The sequence below is a fragment of the Amia ocellicauda genome, chromosome 13 (assembly GCF_036373705.1).
Source record: "Amia ocellicauda isolate fAmiCal2 chromosome 13, fAmiCal2.hap1, whole genome shotgun sequence".
Lineage (NCBI taxonomy): Eukaryota > Metazoa > Chordata > Actinopteri > Amiiformes > Amiidae > Amia > Amia ocellicauda.
In genome coordinates, this window is record NC_089862.1 from 9,159,013 (window position 1) to 9,177,302 (window position 18,290).

The 18,290-nt window shown below is 39.4% G+C and overlaps 1 gene segment (V, D, J or C); it reads left to right on the forward strand.

Annotated features, from left to right (window-relative positions):
* The window catches only part of LOC136766415 (immunoglobulin kappa variable 1-39-like), a 65,291-nt gene extending 48,512 nt beyond the window's left edge, over positions 1 to 16,779 (forward strand). Inside the window, 2 exon segments of the V gene segment in view lie at positions 15,926 to 16,346; positions 16,746 to 16,779. Of these exon segments, the coding sequence occupies positions 15,926 to 16,346; positions 16,746 to 16,764 (440 nt within the window).
* Positions 16,780 to 18,290: the final 1,511 nt, after the last annotated feature.

The following is an 18,290-nucleotide window of genomic DNA, read 5'->3' on the forward strand; positions in this document are numbered from 1 at the left end:
CTCAACGGGGTTGATATTAAGATAAAAATGATTCGGAACAAAAATGAATTTTGTCTGATGAGCGATGATGAAAAATAGAAACTCATTATTTTATCGGCCTCGCTGTTTGTTAAAAAGGTGTCTGTTTCACCGGCTGTTAAATTAGGCCACGCTCAGGCTCTGTGAATATTACAGTCTAGTTCTCGCTACAGGGAGACATCTGAAGGACCAGCCCCTGCTGATAAACCGCGCTGAATACATCAACGGCTACACTTTGTACGCTTTCAACCTAACCCCAGATGAAGAGTGCAGGCAACATTTCTCCCTGGTGAAAACAGGAAACATGAGACTGGAAATACGTTTCAAGCAACCCCTAGCCAGTACTGTAAATATGGTTGTGTACGCCGTGTTTGACAATATTATAGAAGTGAATCAGAGAAGGAATGCGCTCTATGATTATTATTAAACATGAACACGAGAGAGCTCACGGCCATCATGAACTGTAACCCCCACATTAAGAAGCTGTTTCACGGAGTCTATGCCTGTGATCAGTTACCTGAATTGAAGCTAAAGAACTTACCCGCCATGTTATAATTAACACTCACCCTGAAACCATGCCTGGAGAGCACTGGCTGGCTATTTATCTGACGGAAGATCATTGCGGCGAATTTTTTGATTCCTACGGAAACCCTCCAGATTTTATTCATTTTCCAGCTACGATCAACAACTTTTTCATAAACAATTGTAAAGAACCGGTTTATAACTGCCACCAAGTGCAAAGTCTACAGACTACAACCTGCGGTCAACACTGTGTGTTTTTCTTATATCATAAGCTAAAGGTCTCCCCTACACAAATGTTATGACACTGTATGGCCCTCATTTAGGAAAAAATTATAAAACTGTGTCCTGGTTTGTTCAAACCTTGTGTCCTAATAATAACTATGTTAAATACCTAACGTATACAGAATGTCTGTTCTTGTAAAGATTTAAAAAAATGTCATGCGTGTTAAAGAAAAGAAACGCTTTAATACAAAAGCATTTTTATTTGACATAAACCGATATAATCATTACATTATAAAATGTAAAAAAAAACATTACAGAATAAGAATATATCATAAAAGAAAAAATCATGTTGTAAAAATTGTGTAATACATGTCAAAATATGGATATACATCGTAATAAAAGTATCAAATGTTATATACAAAGACATTGCTTTTTGCTTTTCCCCTTTCCAACTGTAAGTACACATTTATACCGTTAATAAGGTGTCCATCTATGTTTTGATGCAGGTTTCGTTCTTTTCTTTCTTGGCGGGGGGTTCAACCCAATCACTCTCACCGGCCTTATAGAGGCGGATTTTGTGGGTGGTTTGGTTAGGGATTGTTGATTGAGGCATGTTCAGACACGCCAAAGCTTGGAGGAAATCTCTCCACCCCGTAGGCCTCCTACTATCCAGAATCATATTAGAACTCGTTACATTCTTGATCAAATCAAACATGTGCGATCCTTTAATCACCCGACCTTTAAAAATAAATTCACCTTGGTTATTCCAGGAGGTCACCCGAGCATTCAGAAAGCTGCTCTTTCTCCGAAGGCAACATTAAAGTTAGAGTGCTCTGGCTTTTTGCACCCTGTTTAACGATATTCAGATATCTTTGTAAGGCGGCTGTATAAAGCTGTACTTTTTCATAAGGGTTTAAATCGCATCGCAACAATATAGACTTAATTTCAGATTCTAGATTATTTTCCATAGTCTGTTGGAGGGATTCTGGAGGCGGCGGGGATTTTGTTAGTTTGTCAAGTTGTTCTTGAGGTACCAAAAACATTTTTTGGGTGTATTCCATCGCTATTATACAGATCTGGAAGCTAGAAGGTTGGTTAAGAAAGGCAAGGCTATGCTCAAGAGGGGACCGATAAAACCACCTTTCTGGTTAATAGCCTCTCTTCTTTTTAACGGATAACTTCTTGTTAGTGAGGATCTTTATAACAGACTTTTGTTGTTTTAGTTCACCCAGTTGAAAAGCTGTTAAGGGTATATTGCCCCATATTGCCCCATAAAGTTTCTATCAGATCAGAAGGGGCGGCCAACAACACAGCTTTCCTCTGACAAGGATTACCCTCATATAATATCTTTAAAAGCGGTAGGTTTCTTCTTATCCTAGCCGACATTCTATTTTTTATTTCTTCTCTTTAGCACGTAGACTACAGGCCAATCTGGGGTCAGCAAACCCGCTCTGAGTCTATAGTCTTTGGGAGTTTGTGCTTTTAAATCCACTAGCAAGTATCCGTAAGGGTGTTTAGTCGCGTCTTCGAACGATTCCAAAAAGAATTTAGATTGTCTGGGGTACATTTGCCGGGCCAAAGTGTTCACCTGCAGCTTATCGCTAGGATTTTTGAAAAGAATAATATAATTAGCATTTAAATTGATCGTTCGACTCTTTTTACCTTGAAAAAATAATGTTTTAACTAGATAGACGATGCTCAAATTTCTATGGTGTGTATATTTTGTAAAAGCTTTCTCCACTTCGCTATTGTCACTAGCCTTTTCCATGAGATCGTCTATCACTATTAAATTGCATTTGTCACTGGGTAACAAATCATTGTCGCAAAGCGGTGCAGGGACACCTTCCACAAATTTAAGATTTTTAATTTTAACCATTAGCTCATCGTACAGAGGTTGCCAACATGAGTAACACCAAACTATGTTATCGAGAGTTTGTGTTATAGCCATTGCAGAATTCTCTAAAAGCCTTTTAAGAAAAAAGCTTTTACCAGAATTGGAAGGGCCCGATATAATACATGAAAAGGGGTGTTGCAGTCTGTTATCGAATCCCCCGTCAATATCCATAGGGTAGCGTATTATAGTCTGGCAAAATAACTCTTTTGTTGTAAACTACCCGAAACCTTTTCTGTAGTTGCCTGTATTCGAGAGTGTACACCTTTTTATTTCGGACGATCTGATTTCCGGAAGTAATCACCTCTTCAGGTTGAATGCCTTGATCTAGGCCTGCAACATAATTTTGAACCAAAGTCGTTAGAGACTTGATATTGATCAGTTTCTTGTTAGTGTGATTCAAAGTTATACCTTTCACCTTCATACAGCTCTTTCCTGAAGCTGTTTTATAAGCGTAAGTCTTTGGACCCCCAGAAACAAACTCTACGATGTGATCTTGGGGGTCTAGTTCATTTGTTAACTCGCCCAGATAATCTCCAAGCGGCGGCATCCAATCACCCGGTCTGCTGACAAAGACTACAGAGTCTGTATCGTGATATAAAGTTCGCTCCTGCAGACGCTCCATTAAACTATACAATTCTAATCTAGCATAAGCTGTTGTAAAAACAGCTATAAAAACGTTTACATTCCCCGGCTTGGTCGGGAAATCTTGAGGTCGTCGCCACTGAACCTGAGCTACTCTGTCAGTTACAAAGCTAAAGTGTGACACATCATGCTCTTTGGAAAACAGAAATTGAAGAAACTGCGACGGTTCTTTAATCAAGGTAGTGTTTATTCTATTAGACCGCTCTCCAAATTTACCCCACAGACTATTTAGAATCAGTTTTGATATCTGTCTCTTCGCTGGGTTTACAGTTATGTAGCTCGGATCCAACCTGATTCCCTCTTTTTCAAGATATTTCTGAATATAGCTCTCTTTACTGGTTTCATCAGTACACCATGAAGGGTAGCCGGAAGCCTCCTGTTTCCCTTTAAGGTGTGTCATGATGTAATCGGCAAAAAGGGTGTCAGATTTTTCAGAGAAATGCCAGACCTCGTACACTTTACCGACTCTGTATCCTTTCTCAATCGCTTTATTAAGCTGCACGCTGCACCACACTCCTGTCAATGACCTCTCATCATCCTCATGTGGACACTCCACCGTCTGGTTTTCAGTTTCAACACACGTTCTACATAGCGGAAACATCAATTTTCCCGAAGCTCTATAAGGCAAAACTGGCAAGAAAAGCTCCCTGGGTGGATACATCGTGACCTTGATTAAGCCAAAGTATTGCTGGAGATCGAGAAAGTCGCGATAAATTATGGTGGGGTGTCCTACGGGGTAAATGTTTGTCTTGTTGACAAAGGGATACAGGCTAGTGAAATCATAGTAATCTATTCTCTCCTCAGCCTTCACCTCGTAATGTAAACAGATTGCATTAGTGCGCCCTCCGAACAAAGCATCTCTCGGTTTGAGACGTTCGGGAAAATCAAAGGTTTTCATGAATGTTCGTACACTACCATCCTGCTTTTTCATAGCCGTCCACTCATGTTCCCACATCACTTTCCTGGTTAAACCATAGGTGTTTTTTAGAGTCTCGATTCTTTGTAAGAAATCAAAGTGCATATCTCCACAGATTTGACGAGTGACAGGATTAAAAGTGTTTGCGTCAAAGCACCGAGGACAACCGTGGTAAATACAACCGGCAAACTCATAAGCCGTACGAACCCCATTTTCCTCCGAAAAACCACCCAGAAAGTAGGGACCCATTCTAACCTCGCCATAATTCAAAGCGTGTCTGATCAAGATGTTATGATTGTCAGACATGTATTCCAACCATTGGATGGAGGCCGTAGAAAAACTCTTTTGTCGGCACCTGTAATTGTCCGGAGTTGTAATGACTCGAAACATTTTCATACAGAGAGAATAATTCTGCAAAACTAAATCTGTGAACAATTTCAAAATTACGGAAGTTTGGTCTGTCTACGTGCTCTACACCCGCATCATTATTATCAGCATCGATATTATGGCAATCCCCACCACCACCAGTATTTGTTCTATCGTTACTCCCCCGAACATCTTCAGCCTCTTTGTTGATAATTTGAACATCGCTAAGCTCGCGACTATGCCCATTGTTAACACCTGCAGCTTCACTGTTCTGACCTCCGCCACAACCCTTTTGTTGTACATTGTTTAAAGCATGTTTAAAGCATTGTTTAAAGCAAGACCTTCAAAAGTGTCAACACAATTGTTATTTACAACGTGGTTAGAGGCATACTCAGGAACATTTTCTGTTGGAGCAGGACTAGCAATAAGTTGGGGTTGTTTTGTTAAATTGTTTGCGTTCGGAAGGGGTAGGTGTTCGAAGGAATCAACCATTTGTAACAAGTCAGAATTTACAGAGGGATACAAGTCTATAGCAGGCGCCGGTCGGTTGTTTATTTCACCCACCATTTCTAATAGCTCGGGGGTAATCGGTACATTTGCTAAGGCCTCAGGGTCATTCGTATCAGGATCATTCTCTCTAGGTCTTTTGGACTCCTGCTCATGAATGTCTGCATCATTGGTCCTTTTATTACTTTCAGACATGTTCAATCCCTGATCCTGTTTATATAGCTTGCTAAGACATTAATTAAGATTGTTTGACCCTCAATTACCTGTCTTTGGTTATTCAACACTATATGTAGCAACTCACGCAGGTCCGTAGATGCCAACTCAACCTGTAGATTGATAGTCTCCCGCAAGGTTGTAGTTAGATCTTCTTCTTCACTCGCTGGTGATGCAGGCGGTCCAGGCGGTGTTTGGATATGCGTCAGGGAGTCCTGGCTCCTAACTTGCGGAGACACCCGGGCGGTTTCTCGGGGTGGTGAATAACTGGGGCTACCTTGCTGTGTAATCAGCCGCAGTAATGAACTGTCTGAAATAGATCACGATGAACCTGAAACACATAAGAACGGATATGTTTAATCACAGACTGTAACACACACACACAATTTTTTTAAAAAAATGATAATAATAATAATAAAAAATGTATAATAATAATAATAAATAATAATAATAAAATTAATAATATATTAAATAATAAAATACATAATAATAATAACATAAATAACATCCTTAAACAAACAATACATTATTATCATAATTCGATTTATGTAAACCTATAGCTTTTAAATGAACTATTCTTACACTTATTAATACAATAGTGCTCAGATTATTATAGACCATTCATAATAAAAATATATAAAAATGTTTAAAAGAATAACTACATCTAAAATGTTGTATTACAATAATAGACAACGTTAATAATTGTCTCAATAAAGCGTGTGCTACGAAAACATTAATAATAACGGTCTAAGTAAGTACATTGTAAAATGACAAGAACCCGGACAATATTATCGTTTCATAAATAATAGTTTTAAATACTCGGTTGTAAAAGCGTATAAACTATGCAAACAGACCGTTTAAATGCAGACGTCTTCTTAGATCTGGCATTCCTGATTCAAGCTCATCATCACTTTCGGTGTCTTAAACGGAGACATGTATAAACAGAAGTTAATACCCTAGGTTAGTCTGGGCGCTGCAGCCAGGTTACTTTCACTTTCAAACGTAGACTACTACAGCCCTTTAAACACTACAGATCCCAGCATGCCTCGGGGCCGGCCTGCGTGCGCATCATTCTGCTCAGATGGCTCGGCGCAGGCGCTCAGCACAGCACGCCCGGACAGCGCCAAACAATAGAGCCATTGTGCGCACTGTGTGCAATATAACCACGGCTCCATCTGTCGGAGTGACGGAATAAAGGTCTCACTCACCCTCGGAACGCGTTATTTTCCGTCTGGATAGATCCTCTGATAAAAACACAAAATAATATAAACATCCGCCCGTATAGATCCATAATTTAACATCACACATCCTGGCGAGATATTTATTACATGTATAAAATGAAAAGTATTAACCTACGCGGCTCAGCGTTTGACGTGCTGGGTCGCTCGTCATCTAATGTCGGGAACAAATCTGAAAGTAAATATGATTATATGAAAATAAAAATGTACATACGTTCATAACGCGTATAATTAATACGGTCGATACATTATTAATTGAGTCTTACCCGTGTTCATTGATTCGCTCGTGTAGAAATCGAGCGCTCGGTAATCCTGCAGATACACGGGTGCTTGTGAGAAACATCGCGCTGTGCCTATTATTTATAAATATTAAAAAAATATATCAATAAATAATAATACCTAGTGTAAAAGGCTCTTGAGACATTTGAAAATCAACGTTTCCTATAAACAGAATTTAAACGTTTAAATACAATTCAAATATATTTAAAACATTTCAAATATTAGATTTCTTAAATACGTATGTATCTGAACGAGTGTACGGATATCTAAACACTGCGCAATTATATTTCTTGATTATACTTACCATCAAAGTTGGAGAAGTGTAGTGTCCGCTCCGCACGGTCGTGGCCGGGCATCCTGATGTCTCTGTGTGTGATCTGGTCCGTGCAGCCAGCGTGGTGACCAAATGGACTGAATCTCCGCCGCAAACCCGCACTTAAACACCGCGCTGACCACCGCAATCCCCGCAACCTTTCCGTCACGCACTTGAAAAAATGTCTCTGACAATCCGTAGGGTGGCGCTCGAGGATAAGTAATCTAAGTTTGTTCATGAAAATATCAGGCTTATTAGATTTATTTAACCTTAATATCTTTAAATGTTCTGTAAATTACACGTATCTATCGTGTGTTGTAGATCATGTACAACGCTTGTTGTTGACATATGTTTAATAAAGTTTTCTGTAGGTCTTTCCATTTATTTTGATATATAATATATATCCCTACGTGTATAAAACTATGTAAAGAATATAGTTATATAAGCAGTTGACCCTAAACATTATGACATCAACATTAAATACAAACGTTTAAAATGAAATAAATAAATTGTCTTTTCTAGGTTTGTATACATCTCTTATTATATTTTATTACATTTTAGAACCAAAATACCTCTTTAGACAAGGGGACTTATTAAGTGGTCTCACTCTCTCTCTCTCTCTCTACACGTGATTGATGTTACAACCACCCCCCACCACTACCACACGTGTTATCTTTTAACACATTGCGGCTGTATGTACCTCCAGATTCCTAAGTGTTTTGTTATAACCATCATTCATGAATTACATCGTTATCATGTTTTTATATCTTCATACAGCCTAATGGTTAAGAATAACGCTTATATTTTGATAGCCTTATAGTTACAGGTTTCCAACATCGTTTCGGGTAGGATTCTTTATCACATTATTGTGTTAAGTTAAACTTTTTTTTTTTTTTTTTTTTTAATACAAGCGGCTAGATAACAGCTCAATCTCATCAGAATCTGAGCCCTTGAAATAAGCGTTCCAGCCTGCACTCGGTATATATGTAAACACACACACACACACACACACACACACACACACACACACACACAGACACACACACACACACACACACACACACACACACACACACACACACACACAGACAGACACCCCTCTGTAAGAATGACACTACTTAAATGTACTGAAGGCTGTTCAAACTTGATATTGTCAAGCTATTCTAATGTGTAAATTATATAAATATACATAAACACACACACACACACACACACACACACACATGATGTGCTGAGATCCTATTGAGTGTATTTACTTAATCTTAATGCATGAATGGATTATATTACATATTTATTTAAAATAATTTGATGTTTGGTTACTAATATTATTACAAATGCTGATTTTATTGAGTTGTATTGAAATTTCCCAGTTTCTACATATATAGTCTATGCTTCTTATATAACATATATATTCTATAACTCTTCTATATTTAAGGATTTCTTAACTTAGTAACGTTACATTTAATTTACATTGCACGCTGTTGTGAATACACACACACACACACACACCTTTATAACTTCATAATTGTATTTATTCAATCTTTACATTGTATCTGTTATTTAAATTATACGTTTGATATATATTCTGAAATGCAAGAAAATATTGGTCTTGGGTTGGTGTAGTATTTACTGAGATTATGCTGATTACTGAAAGTTTTAATTTACATTTTCTGTATTACATTTCTTTTCATTTTGCTCATATTCAGGATTTTCTAAAGTTCAGTCCATCTTGTGTCTCTCAAGCTGCCCACAACCCCACCGCTTCTACAGATCGCTATCTCTCAACACATTCCATTATCCGGGGCTCGGGGGGCCCATCGCCTCAAATTGAAAACAGACCCCACCTGTCATCAGTGCCCTGTTAGCTCCGCCCCCACATATTTAAATTATTCAGACCAAACTCTAACGTGATAGGCTATTTCTTCAGTGCCCTGTCAACTCCGCCCCCAAATATACTAATTCTTCACCGATCCGAGGTTACTAAAGACGTAGACATCTCCTCGCCACCCCCACTTGCTCAAAAAGCTCCAGACTGACATAACCCTTGTCCATTTGAAAGAGGTAACAGATTCGGCCCTGTTGAAGAGACAGCCTCGCAGATATTGCTTAAGTAGAAGTATCTATGTTACTAAAGAATCTGAAGGGTATACATAGCGCTCTTTTGGAGCTTCACACATATAGAGAAAAATTGCTATTTTACTAAAGCATCAGTCTGGCTTAAAGACAAATCTTTTGGAGGGTTTGAAAAACAGTTGAAGACCCCCACCACCCTGTACATTCCTTCGGAATCCATCAATATGGTAATTATTCTGTGACGCGGTACAAGCACCCCCGCACCCCCTAGGAAGGCCCCCCCAGGCCCCCCGAGTTCAACTCAAGTTCAGGTCAAAGGTCAAATCCCCTGGAGCCCCCCTTCCGAAAAAGTGCCCTATATTACTACTAGTATATCTGTGGAAAAACTTGCATGGTGATGCATTAGTTTGTAAAACTTAGTATAAATACTGTGCACAAATAATATACAAAGATTGCTGCAGTTTTGTTTCACATTTGTAGCATTTAACATACTGTACATAGTTGAGATGGCACTACTGGCACTACTGCATGTGTGGGCTGCAGCTGCTGCGTCTGTCCTCGTCAAAGAGCTGCGCACCCTGTGTCTCTGAACATGTATTCCCTCGGCATGCAAAAATACCTCCTCATCTCTTAAAACACATGGCACGAGTTTATAAATCAGTGCTTTTATGGTGTAAAAAGATCATTATCTTCATAGATTGAATGTTTTAACAATCCCTTGTATACACTGTATTTGTGCCTTAGGCTGTAGTTTCTGTCGATATTGTAGTTTATAAAGATGGATTAGGTTATTGATTTTAAATTCTAAAATGTACACAAACTTTGCAGAATAATAACATCAACTTGCAATTCTATGATATACATTTAATACTGGATTATAACAATCAATTACCAATGAAATGGCATCACGCTACGAGTTCGTAATATAGCAAAGTCTTATCTCAGCTCACTTCCAGATCGGGGATACTCATTATGTAGGCGTAGTACGTTATCATCTAGCTCCTCATCAGAGATGGGAGAAAATCTTAGTTTCAAAGAGATCCCGTAGGTCTTTAATGTCTTATAGATGTATGAAGCAGAACAGCCCAGAAGTTTAGACATCTTTTTTGCGTTAAACCCCGGATTTAACAGCAGTTCCAGCTGTTCTCTTGAAATCTGTATTTTGGGACGTCCCTGTGTACCTGTAAAGTCAAATCAAAACATACAAAATGCAAATGTTGTACACGGTATCAGATATACCAAACATAAAAAATCATTACAGGTGTTTCGTGAGCACATATCCACATATGACTTTAAATGGGTTATATATATATATAGATATACACTAACCTAAAGGATTATTAGGAACACCTGCTCAATTTCTCATTAATGCAATTATCTAACCAACCAATCACATGGCAGTTGCTTCAATGCATTTAGGGGTGTGGTCCTGGTCAAGACAATCTCCTGAACTCCAAACTGAATGTCTGAATGGGAAGGAAAGGTGATTTAAGCAATTTTGAGCGTGGCATGGTTGTTGGTGCCAGACGGGCCGGTCTGAGTATTTCACAATCTGCTCAGTTACTGGGATTTTCACGCACAACCATTTCTAGGGTTAACAAAGAATGGTGTGAAAAGGGAAAAACATCCAGTATGCGGCAGTCCTGTGGGCGAAAATGCCTTGTTGATGCTAGAGGTCAGAGGAGAATGGGCCGACTGATTCAAGCTGATAGAAGAGCAACTTTGACTGAAATAACCACTCGTTACAACCGAGGTATGCAGCAAAGCATTTGTGAAGCCACAACACATACAACCTTGAGGCGGATGGGCTACAACAGCAGAAGACCCCACCGGGTACCACTCATCTCCACTACAAATAGGAAAAAGAGGCTACAATTTGCACAAGCTCACCAAAATTGGACAGTTGAAGACTGGAAAAATGTTGCCTGGTCTGATGAGTCTCGATTTCTGTTGAGACATTCAGATGGTAGAGTCAGAATTTGGCGTAAACAGAATGAGAACATGGATCCATCATGCCTTGTTACCACTGTGCAGGCTGGTGATGGTGGTGTAATGGTGTGGGGGATGTTTTCTTGGCACACTTTAGGCCCCTTAGTGCCAATTGGGCATCGTTTAAATGCCACGGCCTACCTGAGCATTGTTTCTGACCATGTCCATCCCTTTATGACCACCATGTACCCATCCTCTGATGGCTACTTCCAGCAGGATAATGCACCATGTCACAAAGGTCGAATCATTTCAAATTGGTTTCTTGAACATGACAATGAGTTCACTGTACTAAACTGGCCCCCACAGTCACCAGATCTCAACCCAATAGAGAATCTTTGGGATGTGGTGGAACGGGAGCTTTGTGCCCTGGATGTGCATCCCACAAATCTCCATCAACTGCAAGATGCTATCCTATCAATATGGGCTAACATTTCTAAAGAATGCTTTCAGCACCTTGTTGAATCAATGCCACTTAGAATTAAGGCAGTTTTGAAGGCGAAAGGGGGTCAAACACAGTATTAGTATGGTGTTCCTAATAATCCTTTAGGTGAGTGTACATGACAGTGTTTTAAATTCCAATCAATCTGAATGTGAATTCATTCAGAAGGAAAGTATGAATCTCACCTGAGAGCAGCAATACTGAAAAGGAAAAGGCAAGCAATACATTTAAAAACATTCTGATTGTCAATGTCATTGACAATGTCTTGCACAATATGTATCTCTGCAAAGCACATGATAGTCTGATATACCGGTCAGAATTATTATTGATATAGATGTACAAGCCTTAAAACGTATGAACAAACATCATTCACTCTATTTAAATATACATTAGGGGCTCAACTGAATGAATCTGTATTTGCATGCCCTGAAAATAGGTGTAAGAACTCAAAACGATCATCCTTCACAAAACCACAAGAAGGAGCCAGAGAAACACTAGTATTCAAAATGTATAGTAATAACACATTAAGAATAATAATATAGTATAGTACAATAACAATGTAACCAAAAGGCTCTGCACACCCCGTCACCTAAACACGATGTTTTTGATGAATAGTTTGAGATTATGGATGGAACACCTTCAGGGCCAGTGAGAACCATCACACAATTTGACTGAAGGAATTAATTTGTATGTTTTGTCTGAAGAATTTCTGGTGAAAAGTTTGAGATTCAACACAGACTGAATCAATCTCAACCCCAGCCGGCTCTGTGTGCTCCAGTGTTACAGAAGCCAGAGAGAAAGTGCCAAGCTAATGATACTGCTACTCTTATATAATCCTGCTTTTGCACTCGTGTTAATAGTAGAGATTGAGACAATTAAAACTAAACAAATCTGCAGTGTGGGATAAGGGTGTAAGGTGTAATAATTTGCAACACAAGCTTAGAATTCAAGATTGTCAATAGAAAGTACAGTCCTGATTGATACAGACACTCCACACTTTATTCCAGTCCAGCTGTGATGAGTTTTCATTGTCTAGTCCTGCTGCTCTGGGACTGTTCAAACTAAACTGCTAGTTCTTCTCTGTCAGGAGACACAGCACCCAGCCTGTGTGCACAGCACTGCTTTGTACCAACTGCCCACTATAACTAGGATGAAAATGTGCATAGAAAACACTATTAGCGAATTAATGGAACATGAGAAAAGGCTATTATAATAAAATCTAAACTGAGACAAATATCCTAACACTAGAATGATCCTCTATCCATTGATATCCTTCTAATCCTAAACATGCCAGTTTACAGCAGTTTACCCTCAGTGACAGTGAGAGCTCTTCAGTTACACAGGAGTAACCAGTCTGACTCCAGACAGTTTGCTTTATTGTTCATGAAGACTGACTGGGTAGTAAATTACATTCTTAAGTCTTCACTCTTCAAGGCTGATCACAACAATCATTCATGTTTTATAAACACAAATTCATTAATCTTTCTCAGGTAACACATAAAATCCTGCTGTGACACAAGGACCAACTAAGGAAAGACAATTTGCATTGAAGAGACACCTTGCATTAGCAGCACATGCTTCAGTGCACTGGGAGTGTTTATAGTCCTGTGAGTTTCAATCACCCTGCACACAGCACATGAGCTCTAATACTCCCATTCCTGTCAGAGGGAGGCCTGAGACATGTCTTGGAATGCAGCATGACTGTTCTCTACTGATAAATAGTACATACACACATACATCAAAAAATATGTTCTACCTACTTTAGTCAGCTAACGTGTCACCTAACCCCCTTCCAGAAAAAACACAACATTTGTTAAATCAGTAATACTTACATATTATATGAACAGGCAGACTGAGACACAGATTCATCTGATTAGATATTAGCGTTAAACTGGGATCTCTGACTGGGGTTAAAATAGAAGGAAACCATAAAAGTGGCCCAACCATACGATGTCCCACCTGTTTTCACAGCTCACAACTCATCTAACTGTCTGTGACAGGATTTGTATAAAGGAAGCTGCTGTGCATCCCTGTCCTGCCTCACTGCTAGTAATGTACCCACTCATGTCATTTTATATGTATTAATACATATTTTTTCTAATCAGTATCTTAACCCATGTTTTAAAGTGATAGTAGTATTGTTCAAAAACATATTTTAAGATTTAATTTACTCCACTGTAATAGATGGAGAGGAGAAGGGAGCTGACACAACAGCATGGGGGCACAGTATCTATAAAATACATCCCTGAAATGCACCACAGTGGGAATTTCACACCAATAAACAATCTGAAACTGTGATGAGGATGAATTTTACACTCATGCTCTGAAAGCAGAATTAATCTGAAATCAGGCCTCTGTGCAAGTCAGGAATTGCTTTCATCATTGTTCTCCGTTAAACACTGGATTACGCTCTCAGCTCTTATTATAGTGTTGGGCTGTGGTGAATGAGGGCCCAGAGTGTGAGCCATCTCTGAGTGACAACCATGAAAGTGTCCCACCCCTATCAAGTCCACCTGTGTTCACAGCTCACAACTCATCTAACTGTCTGTGACAGGATTTGTATAAAGGAAGCTGCTGTGCATCCCTGTCCTGCCTCACTGCTCTGATCAGCAGCTATAATAACTGCGCTGCTCCATTGCTCAGGGTTTTAAAGCTGACAGTTCAGTCGTCTCACACTCACTGAGACACACAGAGAACATGGCTTCACTGGGGCTCCTGCTCTGGACACTGGCTCTCTTTGCTCAACCACCTTGTGACAATGATGTCAAATTATATCAATGCGATTATAATGTATTTTTTTACTGACTGATAGGTTCTGATAGGTTCTTCTTCTGACATTTTGAACCTTCAACGCTCTGTTAGCCTACAATCTGCAGAAAGAACTCAATCCACGTGTCCTGAGATGTCCACTTATATCTGTGAAGGCAGAGGTGTCTACATTCATTTCCAATCCCTATTCTATGACATTTTTAAACAAAGATTTGAAACATTAGCAGGTACTGGCCTTTTACATTGAAAGATGACAATTGTATCTGGTTACCAAATTGTTACTCTTTAATGACTTAGAATCTTAAAATAGGATGTTGGTAACACTGTTGCCGCAACACAATGGACACATATTTGAACTTAAACTGAACTGGTTTTACATAGGATGCAATGTAGGAGTGTTCTCCACATGGAGGCCTGAATTATATAAAAAAGTATATTGACGCACACTGACCAATCACGAATAACAAACCAACTGAAGTATGTATTTCTGTTTCCTATATATGTGTCCCAGGCACACCTGTCATTCGCTCCACAGCACACTGGATCAGTTAGAATGGCAGTCAGGTGAAGCAGGAGCCAGGAGATGCTAGTATGAAAATATGCTCTTCTTCATAAGTCAGGTAGTAACATCAAAAAGCTCAAGCCAGCCACATAGCCTGTAGTGAACAGCAATGGCCACAAGAGGGAGACACAACAGTATTGACGTTAACAGTGTAATTGCCCAGTTAGAGGACAGATCATTGCAGTAGTGTAGTAGTCTTGCCCTCAGCGCCAGTGAGAATGTATTCACTATCACAGAAAAGAACAGTCTGGACTCCAGACACAGCTTCCTTTACTGTCAATTACAGAGTTAAGACTTCACTTTTAAAGGTTAATCACAACAATCATCCCTGTAATAAAAAAAAAATTGATTTGTCTTCTGTCCTGGGAGAGTCCTGCTGACCTTGCTCTGTCAGAACATACAGCATCAAGTCTGTGTTTACAGCACTGCTTGGATTCAAGTACCTACTGTCCCAAGGAAGACAATTTGCATAGAAGAGCCACTTTGCATGGGCAGCACATGCTTCAGTGCTCTGAGAGTGTTTATAGCCCTGTGAGTTTAACACTTCATGACTGAGAGCTGCCCTTCATGGCAACACAATCCACAACAACAATGACTTTTAATACCATCTTCATCTGGGCTCTTGCACTCAGGGTAAGACAATTTTTTTTTTTTTTAACATTTAACTACCTCCCCAAAGGTAAGAGTTATTTAAAGTCAATAAATATATACACTTAAATAAATTCAAATAATGTAATAAAATCTCTCAATGTATAGCAGTTATTTTATTTGTGGAAACAAAGCATTTTCATTTGTAGTTAAAATGTATAATTTACATTATGTTTTCACAAACTGTATTCTGTAGATGTATTACTAATTTAAAATCGCTATAAATTAGAAAGTTATGTTTAAGGCTTTAATTTGTTTTAATGAATGCTATGTTCTGATAATTAACAATTTGTCTGATTCCCTCCTTTATTTCAGAGTCCTTTGGACAGATCATCATGACTCAGACTCCTCCAGCTCACTCTCTTCAGCCAGGAGGCAGCGTCACTATCCGCTGTGCAGCCAGTAGTTCTATTAGCAGCGACCTAAACTGGTACCAACAGAAACCTGGAGAAGCTCCTAAACTCCTGGTCTATGCTGCCACTAGCCGTCAGTCTGGGATCCCAGAGCGATTCAGTGGCAGTGGATCTGGGACTGACTTCACTCTGACCATCAGTGGAGTTCAGCCTGAAGATGCAGGAGATTACTACTGTCAGCAGAGCTATAGCTCTCCTTTCACAGAGTGATACAAGTCTGTACAAAAACCTCCCTCAGCTCTACAGGCTCATAAACAGGAACCAGAGGAGGCTGAGGCTGAGAACAGCTGCAGGTCTGGGACGACTCAGTGCTGGAGGTGTATGTAAGTTACTAATATGATAAACATTAAAGATACTCCTTAATTTCAAATACTTTCTCACATGAGTTTCCAACCATGTTGTCTAATGTTTAAAATAGAACAGATTAGCATTATCATTTTTATTGACTTATATATTTTATTTTTACTTCAAGGATCATTATATGTAGAAAGATATATGTGTGTGTGTGTGTGTGTGTGTGCATATATTTAAGTATGTAACATAATATACATCTCATTTAATAATTAAACTGTGATTACAAAACTGTTAATCATTTTAAATTTAAATACATTAATATTATTCCCTCAGGACATGACCACAGAGTACATAATCATATCAATCACATCTGAAAATGAGGTCTTCTCTCACTCCCTCCTCGGCCCCATCCCCCCTCTCTCCTACAGACCCTCCCCAGTGCAGTAGGAGCAGCCTGTGTGTTGCTGCTGTCTGGCTCTCTCTGCCCCTCTCTCTCCACACCAGCCCTGTTGATCAGAGCCCAGTGACACACAAGCCTTTATCAGAGCTCTGCCACTCCCCACACTGGACCACTGTCTCCCTGTGTCTGATTAGTATATGGGACTGGACTCTGCACTGGATCTGCAGTTATAAAAGAGGGGGCATTAGATGAAGCCGATATCCTGCTGCTGTTCCTAAGGACACTGCACAGCACACTGGCTCTGTGGTTATTATTAAAGTGACTCACTGCTGTTCCTAAAGTAATAATGATGTAATGAAACAGGCTATTTACATCACACTAGATCCATGAGAACGGCAGCCTGGAGATACTGGAGCCCCAGATACCGTTTCCTCTTCTGATGAGTTAAAGTGACATGAAATATAGCTCTTACAATCAACACTGATGCAACTATTAACACATAAAAGGTGGCTGGAGCACTCCTTTAATCCAGTGGTTTCCAAACATTTTAACACTCAGCTATTTGTGGTATTAAAGTATGGATGAACACCACAATATGAAGTATACAGCCAGCATACATGATATTGCATATAAAACGTACAGACAGTCACTCGTACAAAGAAAAAAATACATCAATTAAAAATGCAATAGCAATACAGTACATGAATGTGACAGCATGCAGAATTAAATATGCTACAGACCAACACTAAATGAGTTGCAGACTGGCAGCAGTCCACGGACTGGTGTTCGGGAACCCCTGCTTTTATCCACGGGGACAATGGAGGATGCACCCTGAATGGGACACCAGTCCATAGCTGGCACTCCTGTTATCCATTATGCTATTTCACAGTAAAAATAAAACAGGATCTTCCTAACAATTACTCAACTAACTGACATCCCAGTGCCACCATGCTCCTCTTGTCATTCTGACCTTTCTAATCCTAACCACAGCTTAAGACTTCATTCTAAAAGACTCATTACAACAATCATCACTGTTATATACACACATATGATTTTGTTTCTATCTTCTTTTTGTTTTAGTCCTAAAACCCTTAAATTGCTAACCTTGCTCTGTCAGAACACACAGCACTGCTAGGCTATAAGTGCAGCTGCACCAAGAAACGCAATTTGCATAGAAGAGCCGCTTTGCATGGGCAGCACATGCTTCAGTGCTCTGGGAGTGTTTATAGCCCTGTGAGTTTAACACTTCATGACTGAGAGCTGCCCTTCATGGCAACACAATCCACAACAACAATGACTTTTATCACCATCTTCATCTGGGCTCTCGCCATCTGCACTCAGGGTAAGAGATATTAAAAACTGAGACGTACGTATTTGCTTGTCAGGGATACACATGATAATTTATCGGCAAAATGTAGCGATACAACTTTGCATTAACTTAAAATGTTTCATTCAGATATATTTATAGATATTGTGTTTTGTTTTGTCAAATCTAGAATCCAGTGGACAGATTACTGTGACTCAGCCCTCATCAGTGATATCTGCTCCACAAGGACAGACAGTCACCATAAAC